Source organism: Talpa europaea, assembly GCF_964194135.1.
Source record: "Talpa europaea genome assembly, chromosome: 10".
NCBI classification, from domain to species: domain Eukaryota; kingdom Metazoa; phylum Chordata; class Mammalia; order Eulipotyphla; family Talpidae; genus Talpa; species Talpa europaea.
Genome location: NC_140077.1, coordinates 112666521 through 112684395, shown reverse-complemented (window position 1 = coordinate 112684395; position 17875 = coordinate 112666521). Strand labels below are relative to the sequence as shown.

Genomic DNA, 17875 nt, shown 5'->3' with positions numbered 1-17875 from the left:
GCTTAGTTGTTAACCGGGAAAATGGACTAGAGAAGCTTGGCATGAACAGTGGAGAGGAAGGTGGGAAGCCACCACCCATAGACTTGCTGAATGACGGCATGTGGGTGGTCAGGTGTCCAGAATGGCCTTTTCTTCTGGAAAGAGTAATGGGCTGCTGGTGATGCCATCCACTGAGCTAGAAGAACAGTTTAGATAGAAAAGTTCAATTGGCCCTTCAGGAGAAAAGAGCCAGTAGACAATTAGAACAAGTGATCCAAGACTTAAGAAGTCCAGGCTAGCACAATAGATTGGGTGTGAAAACCACAGACAGGAGAGATTATCTAACAATTATGTTGAGGTGAAATAATAGCATTTAATAGGGTGCTTGCTGAAAGGGCTGGTTCTAAATCGTTAACATACTCACTCGTCTAATTCCTACCACTTCTCTATGAGGAAGAAGAGTCCATGGAGACTCAAAGAGTACTAAGGTTAAATGGAAAAGCAGAGTAGACTGTGAAAGGATTGGTCAGGCTGAAAGTGAGCCCAAAGAGGCGTTGGGGAAAACCAAAGCATCTTGAAGCAGCAGACTGATGCACAAGATCACATGAAGCAATGACAGGTCGGCTTGACGACTGCGCCATTGGAGACCTCAGTGAGAGCCATATCTAAGCCAGAATTCAGACTGCAAGCAAAGAAAAGGACACTGAGGAGACAAAGGGGCTATTACGTGTTGGAGGGAGACTAAGGAGGTATGAAAGGAGAGGAACGCTTGAGGACGGGTAAGAAGCAAGGGTTGCTGGGTGCATAGACGCTCTTACATCAAGGTGCCCGAGCCGTGGACCATGATGTAAAGAGGTATACTGGCCATCGGGTAAGAATGGTGCAGGCTGGAACTGTTACTGGGAGGTGAACTATGGAACAAATTCCAAAAGCCCGGTGAGGCTGAGAAGCGCAGTGGCATCAAGCCATCACAGTGTCATTCTCATATGCTGGACACAAATGCACACAGGAGTTAGAGAGTCTGGAAGGGCTGAGCCTAAACGCCACACCACTGGTAATTTCAGTCAGCAGAGAACACTGATCACAGACATTGTTCAACACGTGTTTCTAAATCTGGACCTTCGGTGTACTTACTCTAAAAGAGAAACAAAAAATGTCCAGGCAGAGTGGTGGAGGCATGCTAGAGCACCTTGGCCTGACCTAATTAGAACCAGTTAATGTGACTTGAGGGGAAGAATGATTTATTTAAATTCATTTCTTTTAGCTATCTTCCGTAGCACAGCTCAGCAGAGGCACCTAACTCAGTCAGGTCTGCAATCGCATGCACTCCGCGGTTGGGGCAGGGCGGGGGCAGGAGGTGCAGTATACAGAAGACGAGGCGGATGAGGCTGACGAGTGAAAGGACAGTACAAAGAAGACAGTATGAGTACATACCAAGGCACACAGGACACCATTTTACAAGTTAAAATACTTGGAGAGTTTAAGAAGGAGGGAGAATTTGAGATCAACTCCCAAATGGTGTAAGAATCAAGTGAGTATTTCTATGAGCATATACTGTAAGTACCATCAGGTTAGGAAAGCTAAAAAAAGGACAATAAGGTTAGAAAAATTATGTCAACCTGAGCAGTATCTGATCAAATAGACAATTAAAGGCCACAAAATATTAAGTATCCGTTTATTTAAATTTCTAAAAGATGTAAAAATAGACAGCTTTTCTTTGGAATAGAAAGAGTCAAGATGGGGAGTCATAGGACTTAGTTTGGTATGAAATCAGAAGTTGCTAGAACCCCTTGGTGCTCCCTTTCCTTATCTGTAGAAGGGCTAGGCTAGTTCTTGTTCTTCCCGACCCTGTGCACAGGTCTGACTGAGAAACATAGTCTGACGTCCAATAGGTATGGCCAACATTAAAACAGTGAGCTCACTGTTAAGTAAAATGTTCTCGATTTCGTGAGAGTAATCAGAAAGGAAGCAGCAACATGCAGGTACCTGCCGAATATTAATGCAGAACAAAAAAGCAGAATTTCTTCGCACGTAGTTGGGAAGGAGAAATAGGACTTTTTTTTTCTTACTTTGTAAGTGAAACAATCTCTATCCTAGCTTTTGAATATTGTTATAAATTATCACCAGAGACCAAAACACAAGATAAATTTCATTTCTATATTTCAGAAAACCTACTTGAATACACTTTGAAACAAGAGTACAACAAAATAGAATATACTTCAAATGTTGAATATACAAACTACTGTAGTTCAGGTCTGAACACTGGTACTGTCCCTCAAACAGCAACCGAAAAGAAAACAAAAAGAAAGGAAGAAAGAAAGAAAACTCCAGGTATTAGAGCTACCTGGCACGAATTCATGCTGAGCCTGAACTTCCAAGTGACAGCAAAACTGCTGCCACGTCTGCGCAGGTGCCCGGGGCTGCGTGAGCGACAGGCTTGGAGGCAAGAGGCCGGGGCCGACTGTTCGTTCGTCCACAATTAAGAAACTGACAGACTTAAACTACCATATAAAATGTTACATGTAAATTCTATAACAATACTGTGCTAGGTACAAGATTTTTAAAATTTTTCTTTTAATAAAAAAGCTTTACACAAACAAGCCATTAGCTTATTTCAAGAAAGAAAACCAAAAATTTTAGTCTAAGGCCTTTGTTTTAAATCAGCTTAAGCTATATGATATATATATATATATATATATATATATATATATATATATATATATATAAAATCGCACTAGATCTTTTTTTGCTATCCTCTTTCTGAAGCTTTTGGATCCGTTCTTCAATTCACATTCTAAAATACCTATATTAGCAGAGTCTTCACATAGCACCAGTTAAGTGAGTTCTGTGTGAACACAGTAATAATTGCTGGTATGCATATAAAATGCATCAAAAATTGCTATATGTAACAATGAGATCACCCACCCCAACCCCTCCCCTCCGGAAACTGTGTAACCTCTCACAGAATGTTAGTGTTCCAAGTCTTAGTGTAACGTGACTTTGTAGTGAGCTGCTTGTTGGTCCCTCCTGATCCATACTGATGGGTTCGCTTGTTTCCTGCTGGAAGAGGCAGTTTTCTGTCAGCATCTCAACATGGAGTTCATTTCCCACTGAAACATGGGATAGGTAATTTATTTCCAGTAAGTCTGATTGTTTTCTCATCTGCATTAAAAATGTTTTAAAGTCTTCCTCTGACTTTCCTTACTAACATCCCTTGCGAATATTTACGTCAGTACCACGCTAACGGGCGGAGTCCGCGGCGGCTGCACTCACTTCTCGCAAGTCACCAGTCCTTCCGTCTTCATGCTCACCGGCAGGGCGATGGCGGAGGGCGCGCTGACCACCACCACATGAGTCACCGTCTTACTGCCGTCGGCCGGTTTCTCCTCTTGCACCAGCTGCAGAGTCTTCATGTCAGGGTCCTGCTTCTTGGCCACGGCCTCCGGCCTAACCTCCGGCCCCTTGATAACCGCGCTAATCACCCGGGGGGGAGTCTGGCCGGAGGCCTGCTGGGTGGGCACGGAGAGTCTCATTACAGGGGTCCCGTGGGCGATGGAGACCGGGGTGAGCGCTCTCACCGCCAGTGGAGTCCCCACAATGTTAATGCTTCCCGACCCAGCCAGGCTGGACTTTGTCTGCAGCTGACACTGTGCAAGCTGTGTGGCAGGGATGGTGATGATTTTGGCTGGCTGCATGGTGATCTTGTCTCCATTTTCAGCGGAGGCAGGCATCACAGTAGGGATTGTCTGAATAACCACCTTTGGAGAGGTTGCTGTGGTTGGGCTAGTGCTGGTTATTAACGGCGCAGCAGCATTAACGGACTGAACTGCCACCGTTGAAATTTTCTGACCCAGTGACGTCATGACGACAGGTACTTGCATCGCCACACGAACTGTCCTAGGTTAAAGAAAGAAGCTGATTATATTTACTGCTCAGTTAGAATATGGTGAGCAAAGAGGTGAACGATAGCCCAAAATGGACACTAATGCTCCCAAAGTTTACCGATGTACTGACAACCCCTAAATTTTAGAATATGAAACAGATTTTAAAAAACAACTCATATTAAGGCCCACCTATAAAATCACAAAAACCAATTAGATGAGACATTAGATGTCACATTAGAAGAGACATCTACTTTAACATCAAGTCAGGAAGCATTTTTTTCAAAGTCCCTGACAACAGTGGGTACTTAGAATGTTACGTGAAAGGGACACATGGGGAGGTGCAGCAAAGGAGCTTTCTAGAAAGTGCCTACACTACTGCAAGCGGCTCCCTCACTTGCCTTGGCGCTGCTGGTGCTGACACGGACGCGGTGGTGGTCGGGGACCTGGAGGACGCATCATGGCCAGGGGAAGTGATATTCATCACCCGAGCCACACCCTTCTCTGCTCTGCAGCAGTTCAGAGGAGATGAGTTTTTCCCTCCACGAACAGATGTTGCTGCCTTCAGGAGACTTTCTGCAGACAGTGACACGCGTTCTAATGATTTTTCATCTGTAGCTGCTGCTAAATCTTCATTACAGGTTTCACTTTTGTCATCATCGATGACCACTATGTTTTTGGGCATATCTTTGAACTGATATACAAGTCTCTGTCCTTCGACTTTTGCAAGAATACCCCTTTGGTAATAATATCTGCAAGGAAAAAGCACTAACTGAATCAGATGTATCACTTCCCGGCCACTCCCCCCCCAAAAAAAAAACCCCAAACAAACCCCAAAATACCATACAGAGTGGATGCTAACAGAAACGTTCACTTGTTCCTGTAATACAGCCTGAGCTGTTCAACGAGCTGAGGGCTTGGAGTAGAATTGAGGCTGGGACCTGGTGCCAGAGTCCTATGACCTTGAGCTCTGTCACACTATGTTGTAAGCTCATTCTCTTAAAGCAATTTAACCTAATTTTACACACATTGGTAAAAAACTGGTGATTTTTGAAGGCTATAAAAAACAAGCTGCGCTAAGTGAAAAATTATCTAAGCCATGCTTAAATAGAGGCAACCTGTGGGGTATGCGAATCCTGTCACATCAACTATGCATTCACTTACAGAAGAAGCCACGTTCATCACAAAGATCTGTGGTGCCTCAAACTGACAAAACTGATGAGAAAATGTTCACATGCAGACAAATCCATTAAAATAAATTCGCAGGAACTTTTTGAAAAAGCAAATTAACAATCTGCAAACTATATTTTGTTGGGGTTTAATTTTCTTAGAGGTATACAACTTAACGTTCCACTTAAGTGCAAAAGCTCATTTTCTGCAAAAATGGATGGCCCAATGACCAAGATATTAGACATCTAGACAAAATTCCTCTCATCTACCTCCAAATCCAAGAAACCCCTCTAGAATACCCCCAAAACTAAAAGTTACAATAAATAAGGAATTTTTACAGATTCTCTTTAAACTGCTCATAGACAGTATAAAATGATAAGTTTTGTTTGAAAACTACACTCTCTTGTGTTCTTACCTCAAAGCTCGTCCCATGGTTTCATAATTCATGTCTGGTTTGTTCTTATGCTTTCCCCAAAGCTTAGAAACAGCCTTTGAATCCACAAGCTTGAATATGCCTTTTTCTCTCTGAGTCCACTTAATATACCGAGGACAAGTATTTTTATCTTGAAGTAGATCTAAAAGAAACTCCCACAAATAGGTTGTGTTTCCTTTGAAAACAATGATAGACATTGATTAGAAGTTCACTAATGAAAATATTTAATTATGGTGGGTAAAAAATTTATTTCCCACTGGGGAAACATAAATGTACCTCGACTGTCATTAAATACTGGACTATATTAACAATCACTTGTACAACCTCAAATTGTGTTGTTTGGTAAGTAACCTTTCATTCTAACATGAAAATCCAAAATATGCTTGACTGGCTGGTTTTTAACATTCATATGCTACTGTACGCTGCCAGTTATATTAATACAACCGAGATCCTGGGGTCTGTGCTAGCTCATATGCATTTACCACCCTAGCCTAGATTTTGAGTTGCGGAAAGTGAAAGGGCAAAAAGCACAACACAAAGTGAACCTAAATTTAACAATCAAATTTATTCATTCACATAGATTTAAATTCTCAGTAAAATAAATTTATACAAAGCCCCAAAGCACTTAACTTTCAGGTATCAATCTAAAAGGGTCCTTTTGCAGCAACACTTTTCCTTGATTAACCTATAGGCACAAATTCTGAGGAATATGTCTTAAGAAAAGTGCAAAATATGGGCCTCCCCTGGTGGCGCAGCGGTTGAGCACTGGGCTGCAAAGCTGCCTGCAGACTCTGCGGCGCCACTTCGATCCCCGGCTGCCGGCGAGGGTCCCACATGGCGCGCAGACCTCTCCTGCCATGCCCGCTGCTCCCCTCAGCAGTGTATTTCATCACTCCGCCTGTTCTGCTCCCCACTCTGGCTCTGGTGAATTCTCTCATCCTCCCGCGCTTCTGACTGTACCCCAGTGCTTGTATAAATAAATAAACAAATAAATAAATAATAAATCTTTAAAAAAAAAAAAGTGCAAAATATCGTATGACCCTTTAGAAATAGACTCTCATTACTATCCTCTGGACTGTCAGTCAATTTAAATTTTGTATCAGTGAAAGCTACAACCCCTAAAAACAGGTATTTTAAAAATTGCTAGTCCCTTTTTAGTGACCATACTCAGTACAGTGAAAGTTAATATAACAGAACACTTTTATTACATATGAATACCTCAGTAATTTAAAACCATTTTTCTTACCATGAGCTCCTTAAAAAGACTAAAAAGTAACTCAGCAACTCCTAAGTATTCATCAAACATTAACTACATATAACAATTGATCACGCTAAAGCAAAACTTGAAAATGAAGACATAAGTCCTTGCAACTCAAGGATTTTACAACTTAGTTGAGAAAAGAGTAGATGGCAAGTTAAACAATACAAGAAATAAAAGCTGAAACAATGTAACATTATTACAACTCAACATATAATTATATTCTAAATCAATGAGAGGAAAATAATGTTTGGGATTTCAGGAGCAGAAAAAAAAAAGGGCATCTTAAGACGTCATGAAGTGTTCAAAGCTGACAAAGGTGGGATATGGGCAGGGAATGCAAGGAACTTAATCCCAGAAGGAAGGGATCAGCGCTTTTCCCTCTGGAGGGGAAGTGCAGTCGGCAGTGGCTAAGACAACCACGCTGGGCTTTTCAGGTGATGCTTTACTCCCCCTGCAAGGTTGAGGGAGCACAGGCGCTTATAGCTGCTAGAAGAACCAGGGAAGAATCCTGAGGCAAAGATGCACTCACCAGGGTCCTCCCTAGGCGCCAACTCACTGTGCCTTTATTATCCTCAAACCAAGATACAAATTACTGGCTACACGAGACCTTCAGGGTGCCCAGCTTTGAAACGGAGCCACTGCTACTCCACCTAAAGGCTGGCCACTCATTTTCATCCTGATTTCCCTGAAATTTGAGTATTTATTAGCCCATAGGTGAGTCTAGTGTGCCTCTCCTGATCTAAAAAAGATTACCCTTCAACCTCACAATGTTACATTTCCATGTCTGCAGCCCTATTACATCAGCAGTACCTAAAATCACTTGCTATTTCAAACCAACTTAGATATGCAGTGGAGGATTTTTATTTTGTTTATGACCAGGAGATCCTCAGGGCTGATGAGTAAACATATAACAGTGACAGAGAATTCACTTTGGAAGTTTTCTGTACAATACAATGTCTTGTACACAGTAGGGAACCGAATGCCTCCGTGTTTGTAGAACTAATTAGATTCATTGACATTCCTCAAGTTACCCATTTTTAAATGCTCACTCCACCCCAGCCCCTTTCCCCAAGTTAGAACCTACAATTCTATTTCTGGTTTTTTAAGGAAACAGAAACCAGATTGGGCAGCCCTCATCAAACACTATTCACTAAGCTTAGGAGACTATCAGCATTAATTTTGCAGAAGCAGAACTACTGGGTGGATTTTTAATCCAGGTGGGACCAGTAACTTTAATCCTCACATTATATAACATATTGCCTCAAATTTAATACAAGACTGAAATTTTAATCAAAGTGATTTTGATTGGTAAACAGTTTGCTGCAAATTTTTCTCCAGTGCTAAGCAAAAGGTTTTTTGAGTTCCAGAAACCCAGAGATACCAGTGGTGATGATTATTTTTAAAATAATAACTGTATGTTTACAGTTTCGTTTCCTAGTATTTACTATTATGTAAGTTTAAAATAAAATTAAATGATAAAACCTAAGATGTTATAAATGTAAAGTGACCACAGACAGACAAATCTGACAAAATTGATTTATAAACTCCTGAATAAATAAAGAGCTGAATGTAACTGGATATTGTCGGTCTAAACAACAAATTCCTTGGCAGGCTTACTAGAACTTTTTTATTAAGGACTTAATTATTATAAGTCAGACTTCCTAATGAGGACAGAATAAATCTGAATGTATTTATCCAAAGTATATTCAAGTATTAAATATTAGTCTGAATATTCATTCACGGAAGTGATAAATGTCTAGCTGTCAGATTATCAGAACTCTCTAAAACCACTGTTTAAAAAAAAAAGGTTGGAATCAACTTATCCAACAAACAAAGAGCCTGGGGGGCAGTGAGGGCAGACTGCGTGCACAAGGGCTTGTTGCTATTTTTGTTTTCAATGGGGATACATGAAAATATAGACACATTTCCAAATCAAACCATGGTGTAACCAAGATGACTGAAAAATGTTGACTTGCCTTAAATTCTTGCATAGCTTCTATTAGTTAAGAAATTATGTATCAGGGGCCTCCCTGGTGGTGCAAGGGGTTAAGCACAGTACTATGAAGCAGTCCGCAGCCTCTGCAACACGAGTTCGATCCCCCGCCAGCCAGGGAGCAACCCACACGGCCCAGCAGACTTCTCCTGACTTGCCCGCTGCTCCCTTCAGCAGTGCGTTTCAGTCTGCCTGCCTGTTCTGTTCCCCACTCTGCCTCTGGTGAATCCTCTCACCCCCAGCATCTCTGGCCTGTACCCCAGCTCTTGTATGCATAAATAAATCAATCTTTAAAAAAAAAAAAAAAAAAAGGAAAGAAATTATGTATCAGAAATAAGTCTTACTTGTAAACCTTTTTCAATTCTAAGGGCCCAGTGAGAATGAGCGATTACTCCCCTGCCCCATGATGGTGCTTCTAAACGTGCACAGGTTGCTCCTCTTAGGCTCTTTTCCAAAGAAAAATGCCTGCCCATAGCACAGCCAATAAGAAAAGAGTTGGGCACGGAGAATTAGAAAAAGCTCCCCAGGTAGTGCTGCTCGAGCCCCTGATTAACTATATACCAAAGACAGGACTCCCACATATACATGTACTAGAAAGAATTCCTTTAGAAAGGCAAGTATGTTTCAGCCACCTGAGTGAGAAAGTCATCTCACCTCCAAAATAGCCCTCTCCCCAATTACCTTTTCCTTCTCTGGGTTTCTTCTTTATACCTAATTCAGGAGACCCGTTGGAAATTGGTGATTGCTGGGTCTTTGGTTTACGGCCAACTGAAAAAATAAGATATTGAAACCATACACTGAATGCAGGAAAGGTAACAACAGAAGCACGATTAGCAGGACTCTTGGCTAACACACTACTCATGAAACTGGATGCTTGTTTGCAGTGTAATATGCTCAACGTATACAATAAATTCTTTTTTTTTTTTTTAAATTTCTTTTTTTTTTTTTATAGAGGCATGTTTTATTTATTTGTTTGTTTGTTTGTTTTTGTTTATACATGCACTGGGTACAGTCAGAAGCGCGGGAGGGTGAGAGAATTCACCAGAGCCAGAGCGGGGAGCAGAGCAGGCAGAAGGACCGAAGTACAATGCTGAGGGGAGCAGCGGGCGGCAGGAGAGGTCTGCGTGCCATGTGGGACCCTCCTCCGGTGGCGGGGAGCAGCCGGGGATCGAACCGGCGCCGCAGAGGCCGCGGGCAGCGTCGCAACCCAGCGCTCAACCGCTGCGCCACCGGGGAGGCCCTACAATAAATTCTTTTTAAAGAGAGCACGGGTTAAAGTCTCAGCACTATCAAGCTATCCCCAAGCCACTGCAACATAAGTTCGATCCCCAGCCAGGGAGGCTGACCCACATGGCGCAGCAAATGTCTCCTGTTCGCCCGCTGCTCCCCTCAGCAGTGTATTGCAGTAGATCTGCCTCTTCTGCTCCCCACTCTGGTAAATGCTCTGATCCCCCTGCACCTCTGGCCTACAACACCCCAGATCTTGTATACATAAATAAATCTTTTTTTTTTTTTTAAAAAAAAAAAGAGCATTAAAAGCACTTACGCAATTTCACATTATAGCAGTTACTTGGTACTAATGTCTGTGCATATGCAAGTCGGGTGCTACAAAATCTACTTCTATGGTCAGTCTCCAACTGTAAACCTTTTCCAATAATGGGTCAATGGAAACAATTTCTAGTACAACTTTTTACTTGTTGTTCTACAGAATTGTTAGGGGAAATGTCACCTACTTAATGAAGAGGATCTGATAATCTGCAAAGCCCTTTGAGCTCAAATGAGGAAAAGTAAAAAATATTACTTTAAACACTCTACTGCTCTGACTGAGCCAATCAATCAGAATTTAAGCATAAAATTTTCATTCCACACCTCAATGTGTGAGTACCTTGTAAGGCTAATAATCTTCTCAGTAATTATTTCATGTCTAATAAATATGCCCTTTGTTTCACATTTCTGCCATAAGGCATATATTCTCAGACCGACTAGCATCAGGATAGCCAGGACAGTGAGGGCTAGACTTCTTTACACTAAAGACAACAAAGTCTGGAATGAACTGTATTCAATCCTGCACACTGGTGGATGAATGCTGGCAGGTAAGGGAAACTCCAGAAGGAGGCTGGGAATTTCCAGTATGTTCTATTTTCAGATTATATATTATTACTAACAGACATGGCACACTATTTTTTTTTTTTTTTTGGTAGGACCCTTGCCGGCGGCCGGGGAACGAACTGGCGTTGCAGAGGCTGCGGGCAGCCTCACAGCCCAGCGCTCAACCGCTGCGCCACCAGGGGAGGCCCATGGCACTCTATTTTTTATTAACAAGGATTATCTAGAGGTAAAAAAGTTATAAAGTGTCTTAATTTACATTTGCAAATGCATAGCTCTTGTGCCCTAGAATTTTATTATGGTAATTCTATAGTCAATAAAAAGTATGCCTTGATGATAATTAAAATGGAAAGTTCTCTGACCTCCTTGTTAGGATACAGCTTAATTTCTCAATTTAAGAACATTTATAGAAATGCTATAAACATCAGTAATAAAACTGATGTTAGCCATCTCCTGAATTTAAGCACACAAGCCCAACTCCCTTAATGAGAAGGTTAGCCCCAAAGGATTTTCTTTTCTTTTCTTATAAAGCAGCATTTCCAAATCAATATTCCCTAAGAAACAGGTTGCTCCTCAGTGGAAGAAGGGTTCTGTAGTCTAACTTTTAGAGCACAGCATGGTATATCTTCTCTAGGAAATGCAGAATGCACATTTGCAAATCTATTAAAAGCTCTGGAAATACAAAGGCTCAGCTCTTAAACCTAACCGTGTAATAGTCCTTAGCCACAAATACACAATTTCCCCCTTATTTTTTTCTTTTTCCTCCCCCAACTCTGAAATGTGAGAACAGCGGGATTAGGTGAGCACACATCTCCTGACGGTTTTGTCTTTGATTCAAATAGGAAAAGGACCCACTTGCTACCCAGCTCCTCCAGCTATTGAAAACATGCTAGAGCCTCGTGCCTCACCCAGCGGGATCAAATGAGCAGAGGTTTCAGCAACAGAGACTAAGTGGGAAGGCCCTTCACCCACTGGTGAGTCAATTCCACACACAAGTCTCTACGGGGAACCTCAGTGTTCCAGCACAGCAGGTCCAGGAAACTGAGTAACACTGGACGTAATGCCCACACAGAAGTGAGAAAGCTAAGATTATGAAAAAGAGAATGGATTTTTTTATAGTTAACTTTTTAAGTAGCTAAAAGGACCAGAAAGTAGACAAATAGGCAGTGACTGACTGCCCTCTGCATGTCTAACACCTGTTACCATTTTCAGGCAACTTCTTTTAGGGCCCAAATACTAGCTCCCTGCAACAGTATGAGCTTGTTAAAATACAAAATTGAAGTCTCAATTTGCTGATTCTGTGAGAATATCTAGTTAAGACAACACCAAGCATATATTTCCCATGTCCTTGAAGGGAAAAAAGACAGCAAAAAATATTGCAGAAGCAGCTTTTCCAGAAACATATAAATACACTCTACCTTTTTTCTTTTTCATTGGTTCATGGCTATCGGGTGACGTAGGAATAGGAGAGGTATCCATTGGTTCAGACTCTTCAGTTGACACCTCCACTACAGTTTCCGTAATGACATCTGGCCTCATAGCAGCATGGATAAATTCTGGAGTTGATACACAAGGAGGGACAAATACTTCCACTATAAAAAAAAGTTGAGAAATTAAAACTTCCCACCCCTACAAATGCTTCTTAATTAAGGACAGTTCAGTATTTAGTAGACATGAGGCTCATTAGGAATTCATCAAAGCAAGAGAAGAGCTTGAAGTGAATTTGCTGAATATGCAATATGCGCTACAATAAATAAATAAATGCAAAGAAAACGGACTTGAAGGAAATGTTAGTCCTTTGGGTAAGACAGTGATGATGGGTGGTCACCCCTGATTCCTCATTTTCAGATATGTCCAAGTTCATTACAGAAGACTGAATTATTTTGACAATTGACATTTGAGTGTGATATTAAAAGTGAGTTCATTAGGAATTACTGCCCTTCCACATACCCATCATTATTCTTCAACTGGTAATAAACACACAACATAGAAAATGTTAAACAAGAAATATGCAATGAAAAGTAAAACAAAACCTGGTCATTACGGTCCAGTGAATATATTTTTCAAAATTTATAACTTTATTTAATAGAATAGACCTGATATTTTGGCTCATTAAAATAGCACTAAAGAGTGTTATTTGGTATCCAATAACATAAACAAACGTTGTTCCACCTTCCTGCCAGTATGCACGACAAGGATATTATTAAGGGATAGTCATTAGTTACTATCATGGGCTAATACATTGGGCCAATATGACCTAATTTCCTTCTCACATCTGTGCATAATACATGGGATTGCTGGTCTAATTAAAAAGGATGGCTGCTCTTAGTATTTATTGTAAACCCCTTGAGGAGGGTCAATTTTACTGTATTAAGTCAAATTACCATTTGGACAGTCACCTGAAAGTAGGACAAGTCAAAATTAGGACAAACTGACTCTCTCAGTGGCAGACTTAAAAGAAAAGGGGGACAATGGAAGGAAAACTCGCTGTTTGAAAGTGTGAGGAAATGGTGGGCACTGGCTCCTCTCTCCATGACAGACACTTCCACAGAGTTTCTGCCTATGAACCACTGAATAAAGGAGTGAAAGTGGCCCCAATAATCCACTGTCCCCCATTTATCCTTAAGGACTACAAAGGTTTAATTTACCCAGGAAACTAAAGGAAACAGACATTCCACCCATAGCAGGTGTCTTCTGCATCATCTACTGTGGTAAGTATTTAAAGTATGGGAACTTTGCAAATATAGATCAAGTAATTGCTATCCCTGGAATTCATGTGTAACAGGCCTTGACCACAACAATAATCCAGTAAGAATAAAATTCATTCTAGATATATGAAGTGAAGCGACAGTGTTTCATATGAGAAAGAACAGTTCACATACCAGGACTTCTCGAATCCCTCAGGCAGGTTGGAGACTCCATATGAAGCAGGGCTTCGGCGGCCTCAATCGTCTTATCTGTACAGTGAGCATTACTGCCATGAACTGATGCTTCCACTGGGGGGGGGGGGGGGGGACACAAGCTCTACTCAATTAAAAATGCACCAAATAACATACAAGAAAAATAAATATTAATCACTCTAAATAAATCATTGATCTATTAGTCTGCATAAATTTACAGAAATAATTTAAAAACCAAAGCAATCTATTATCAATACTTCATAATGAGTGTTGATTATAAAGCAACTATTGAACTTGACTGGAAATTACTGAGAAATTTCTGAATCTTATCCAAAGGAAAACAAAGACCCTTGAAATCTGAACCCTGTATCAAGTTTAGGCCAAAAGTAACTGGATAAGAGCTGGGAGGGCAAGGATGGTTGTAGACTAGCATCTATGTGATCAATTATATACTTTGATACAGTGCCCCTAAAATCAATGCACAGCCTAAGAGAATCCAGCAGAAACACACATTTCTAAGTTATCGTCATGAATTCAGTTCTTGCAGACCCTTTCGGTGAGTTCATTAGCTTTAGCATGGGAGCACTTGGGAACACTCGTCACAATAAATACCAACTTGCTCTCTCCTTCAGGACCTTTCTGGACATCACTGGGCTTCACCTAAGACAATTTCAGAAGTGTTTCTATGGGGGTGCCCCCCATGAGGCCTTTTCTAAACTTCTCTTCTAGCTAATTACTTTATGGTTTGCTGATTAAATTACTTGTGAAACAGTACATCAGCAGTTTGGGCTATCAATATTGGGTTCTAATCGCTGCCACTTACAGTTTCTATTATCCTAAGCCTGCAACATAATTTCGTGTAAGACTCAATTTCCTCTCCCACAAAACAGGAGTATTAATTACCTCATACAGTATGAAGTAATTTCCATAAAGAAAGTATGTACTGTGTCTGGCATATCGAGAACAATCCAATAAATGGGGATCATTTATTACTCCCTAAAGACTGCCGGAGGTAAAGAGGGCTGTCTTTTAGTAGGCATGTAAACACCTCTTTTATGTACTGAAGCTAAGGACAACCCACTGACCTTACAAGAAAATTGGTGATTCGAGCACAAACTTTTTATCTTAGCAATATATTAATTTCACATCCTGACTTAAAAGTCCCGACGATTTCACTTGTTAAGAGGTCCGGAAACAAGAATATAGAACACCTTCTAATTTGATACATTTTCCTCAAGATGTCCTCTCTAGGAAGAAATAGTCTTACAAATTTCCTAAAACCACATTACAAATTCACAAGTTCTACACACTAAACATATAAAAGTGCCCGAGAAACTTTTAATTGAAAAACAAAAATTCCCTAGTCCCAAAAGTCACCAAATGCTAATGCGTCAACCTTGAACACCAGTCATTTGGAGAGCGTTTATAAAAAATCCAGTGACTGTTTTACCACCTGTTGCACATCATCCACACTCTCAAGCAAGGTACTGGGTCTCTCCGGTTGCTCTTTCCATTTATGGCAATCTGCTCAAAGCTAACTGCTCAAAGTTCCAGAGAGGCAGCCAAACCTCTAAGTAAATCTATCTTTAGGTGACCCTGCTTACTCTTTATCTGCAGCTTCACTGTAGCAAAGGATTCAATCAGTCCGTTTAACTCAACTTTAAGAAACTTAGTAAAAATAAAATATATTACATCATCCTCAAGTATTTTTTTTTTTTAAAGTATCTCCCTATAATACTCACATACACTAAAGAACCTGGAAAGCAATTTCTCAGGTTTTTACATTAGCTTCCAGGAATTTCATTCTCTTTAAAGTCTGGCTTGTGTTGCAATTTAGCTGTTGTTTTGAGAGCTATTAATAAACCATCCTGGATAAACTAAATCCTTCTGTGATTGTATTAAGACATACCCTAAAAACTCCACTGAATCAAAGTCACGGTTTCCATCTAATGCCTTCCAGTATTTGATAATGGTATTGCCAACAGTTATGTGATATATTGCCCTGAATGTTTACCAGTTTGAGGTACATTTTCATAACCATGATTTTATGTTAGTTGTGTCAGTGGAAATTATTTCTTAAAAGTCTAGTTTCTTGGGTTTTTTTTTTTCCTGCCCTCAACCTCCCACCTTCCCTAAATTCAACATATTTCCCAGAAATATTTTACATGCACAAAGTAAAATACTTGGGCCTCCCTGGTGGCACAGGTAAAGTCTCAGCACTATCAAGCTATCACCAGCCACTACAGCACAAGTTCGACACCCGGCCAGGGAGGTGACCCACAGGGCGCAGCAGACCTCTCCTCTCTCACCCACTGCTCCCCTCAGCAGTGTATTTCAGTAGATCCACCTGATCTGCTCCCCACGATGTCTCTGGTGAATCCTCTCACCCTTGCACTTCTGGCCTACACTTCAGTTATAGTATGGATAAGTAAAATAAATCTTTAAAAAGCAACAACAAAGTAAAATACCTACAAAACATAGTAAAAAAAAAAAAAGCTACTTATTCCCATTTTAATTTTAGGTTGAGACTATTACCCAGAAGTCTAAGACTCTCTGTATGATCTACAAATGGCTACTGAACATCTATCATGGGTGACACTGTGTGTGCGGTGCCTCTGGTCCTTCCTAACGTGAACAGATCTCTTACCTTATCAAATCTTCACTAGTATTTCAAAGAGCAAAACAGTTCAAAACTAAAGATACAAAAATAATTTATTCTGCAAAAACTAATAGGATGTTATAAACACTGATTTTTTTTGTTGTTTGTCACTTTTATTCACTAACTATAATAACCCTAGCACATTCAAACACATGAACATCTAAAGAGTTCATACTTATCAATTTACAATAACATAGCCAAGACAGTATCCAAGATAGTGAGCTCTTTTCACTTTTTCCATTTGCTGACATTGGTCAACAAGTGATATTTGATAACAGGAGATTAAGAAATCGTTCTCTTATTCAAGTTTCTGTAACTTTTTAAATCTTTCAATAATATGTTATTCAGATCAATAATTCAAAGACAGCTTAAATTGACATTCAGCACAACTAGGATTAAGTCTGAATCTAACCATGCTATACAATCAAAGCAAGCAGACTGTGAGCAAGGGCAAACATTCTTTTCTCTTTTCTCTTACTGATAAATTTATGGGAGAAAAAATAAGCAATTCATTGTAAAAACAAACAATGAAGCTAATTTGACAGATGGGTGTTGATGGTCAGTCCTCCTTGAAGAAATAAATTTATCAAATAAATCTGAAAGCAGTTTTAATCACAATGTCAAAAATGTAATCTGCTTATGCCCTCCTTCACTACTCGTCAGAGTCTTGTTGTTCCATTTCAAGCTTTCTAATCAACTGGTGTTTGTGTGGTAGACTATTCCAGACTCACTCAACAGCTGTTACAAAATACCAAACTTGGTCATTAAGTCTGACAAGAGATATATCTCTTTGCTCTGCAGAAGGGAATGCTGGCAGTGGATCTAGTTCATCATAATGTTCTTTAAATCAAAAATAAAAATTAACAACAATTTAATCTGAGCACAATGGGGGGAAAATTAGAAAACACCCTTCATGAAGTGACAGCGGAAGGGGCAAGGCCATAACTGATATTACAAGGTCATCACTCAGCTACCTCGCCTGACTTACCACCACTTTCCCTCTAATGCCCACAGCTGCAACACTGACAGGTGAATGAAGAATACAAAGGGATGCAAAGAAAAGGGAGGAAATCATCAAGGTCTGGGACACACCACCTTTATCTTTTCTGCTTGACTTTCTAACCCGTATTGTCGAGTTATAAAGTATGAAAGGGGAACTAAAATTATTCTCAAAAGCATAGCTATTCCATAAAAAGATGTCAATTACACAAAATTTTTCAATTTCCAGTAATAACCACATTAAAAAAAAAAAAGCAGAGGACGAAATGAGTTGGGAGGGCAGGGGCGGGGATGCAAGTCAGGTAAAGGAGACCGACGGAGTGACGCTGGTGGAAGCCAGACCTTTGGTGGGGATCATCAGACGGCATACACAGATGCTGACTGAGAGGGCTGGGCACCTGAAACCTGTATCATGTTATAAACCAATGTCATTTCAATGAACTTTTTAAAAAGTTATACCTTGCATTTAATTCAGTATATCCAAAATATTGTCA

The 17875-nt window shown here is 40.4% G+C and overlaps 1 protein-coding gene across 7 annotated transcripts in view; it reads right to left on the bottom strand.

The window, feature by feature from the left end:
- Positions 1–3248: 3248 nt before the first annotated feature.
- Positions 3249–17875, bottom strand: part of ELF2 (E74 like ETS transcription factor 2) — a gene marked incomplete at both ends in the record, with an annotated part of 50339 nt that continues 35712 nt past the window's right edge. For 2 of the 7 annotated variants that reach the window (XM_084245847.1, XM_084245850.1), the window contains 6 exons: positions 3249–3876; positions 4262–4612; positions 5446–5638; positions 9399–9485; positions 12242–12415; positions 13706–13819. In XM_084245847.1, the coding sequence (XP_084101973.1) occupies positions 3249–3876; positions 4262–4612; positions 5446–5638; positions 9399–9485; positions 12242–12415; positions 13706–13819 (1547 nt within the window). The remainder of the gene's footprint in view (positions 3877–4261; positions 4613–5445; positions 5639–9398; positions 9486–12241; positions 12416–13705; positions 13820–17875) is intronic. The other 5 variants (XM_084245848.1, XM_084245851.1, XM_084245849.1 and 2 more) reach the window with 3 other exon arrangements.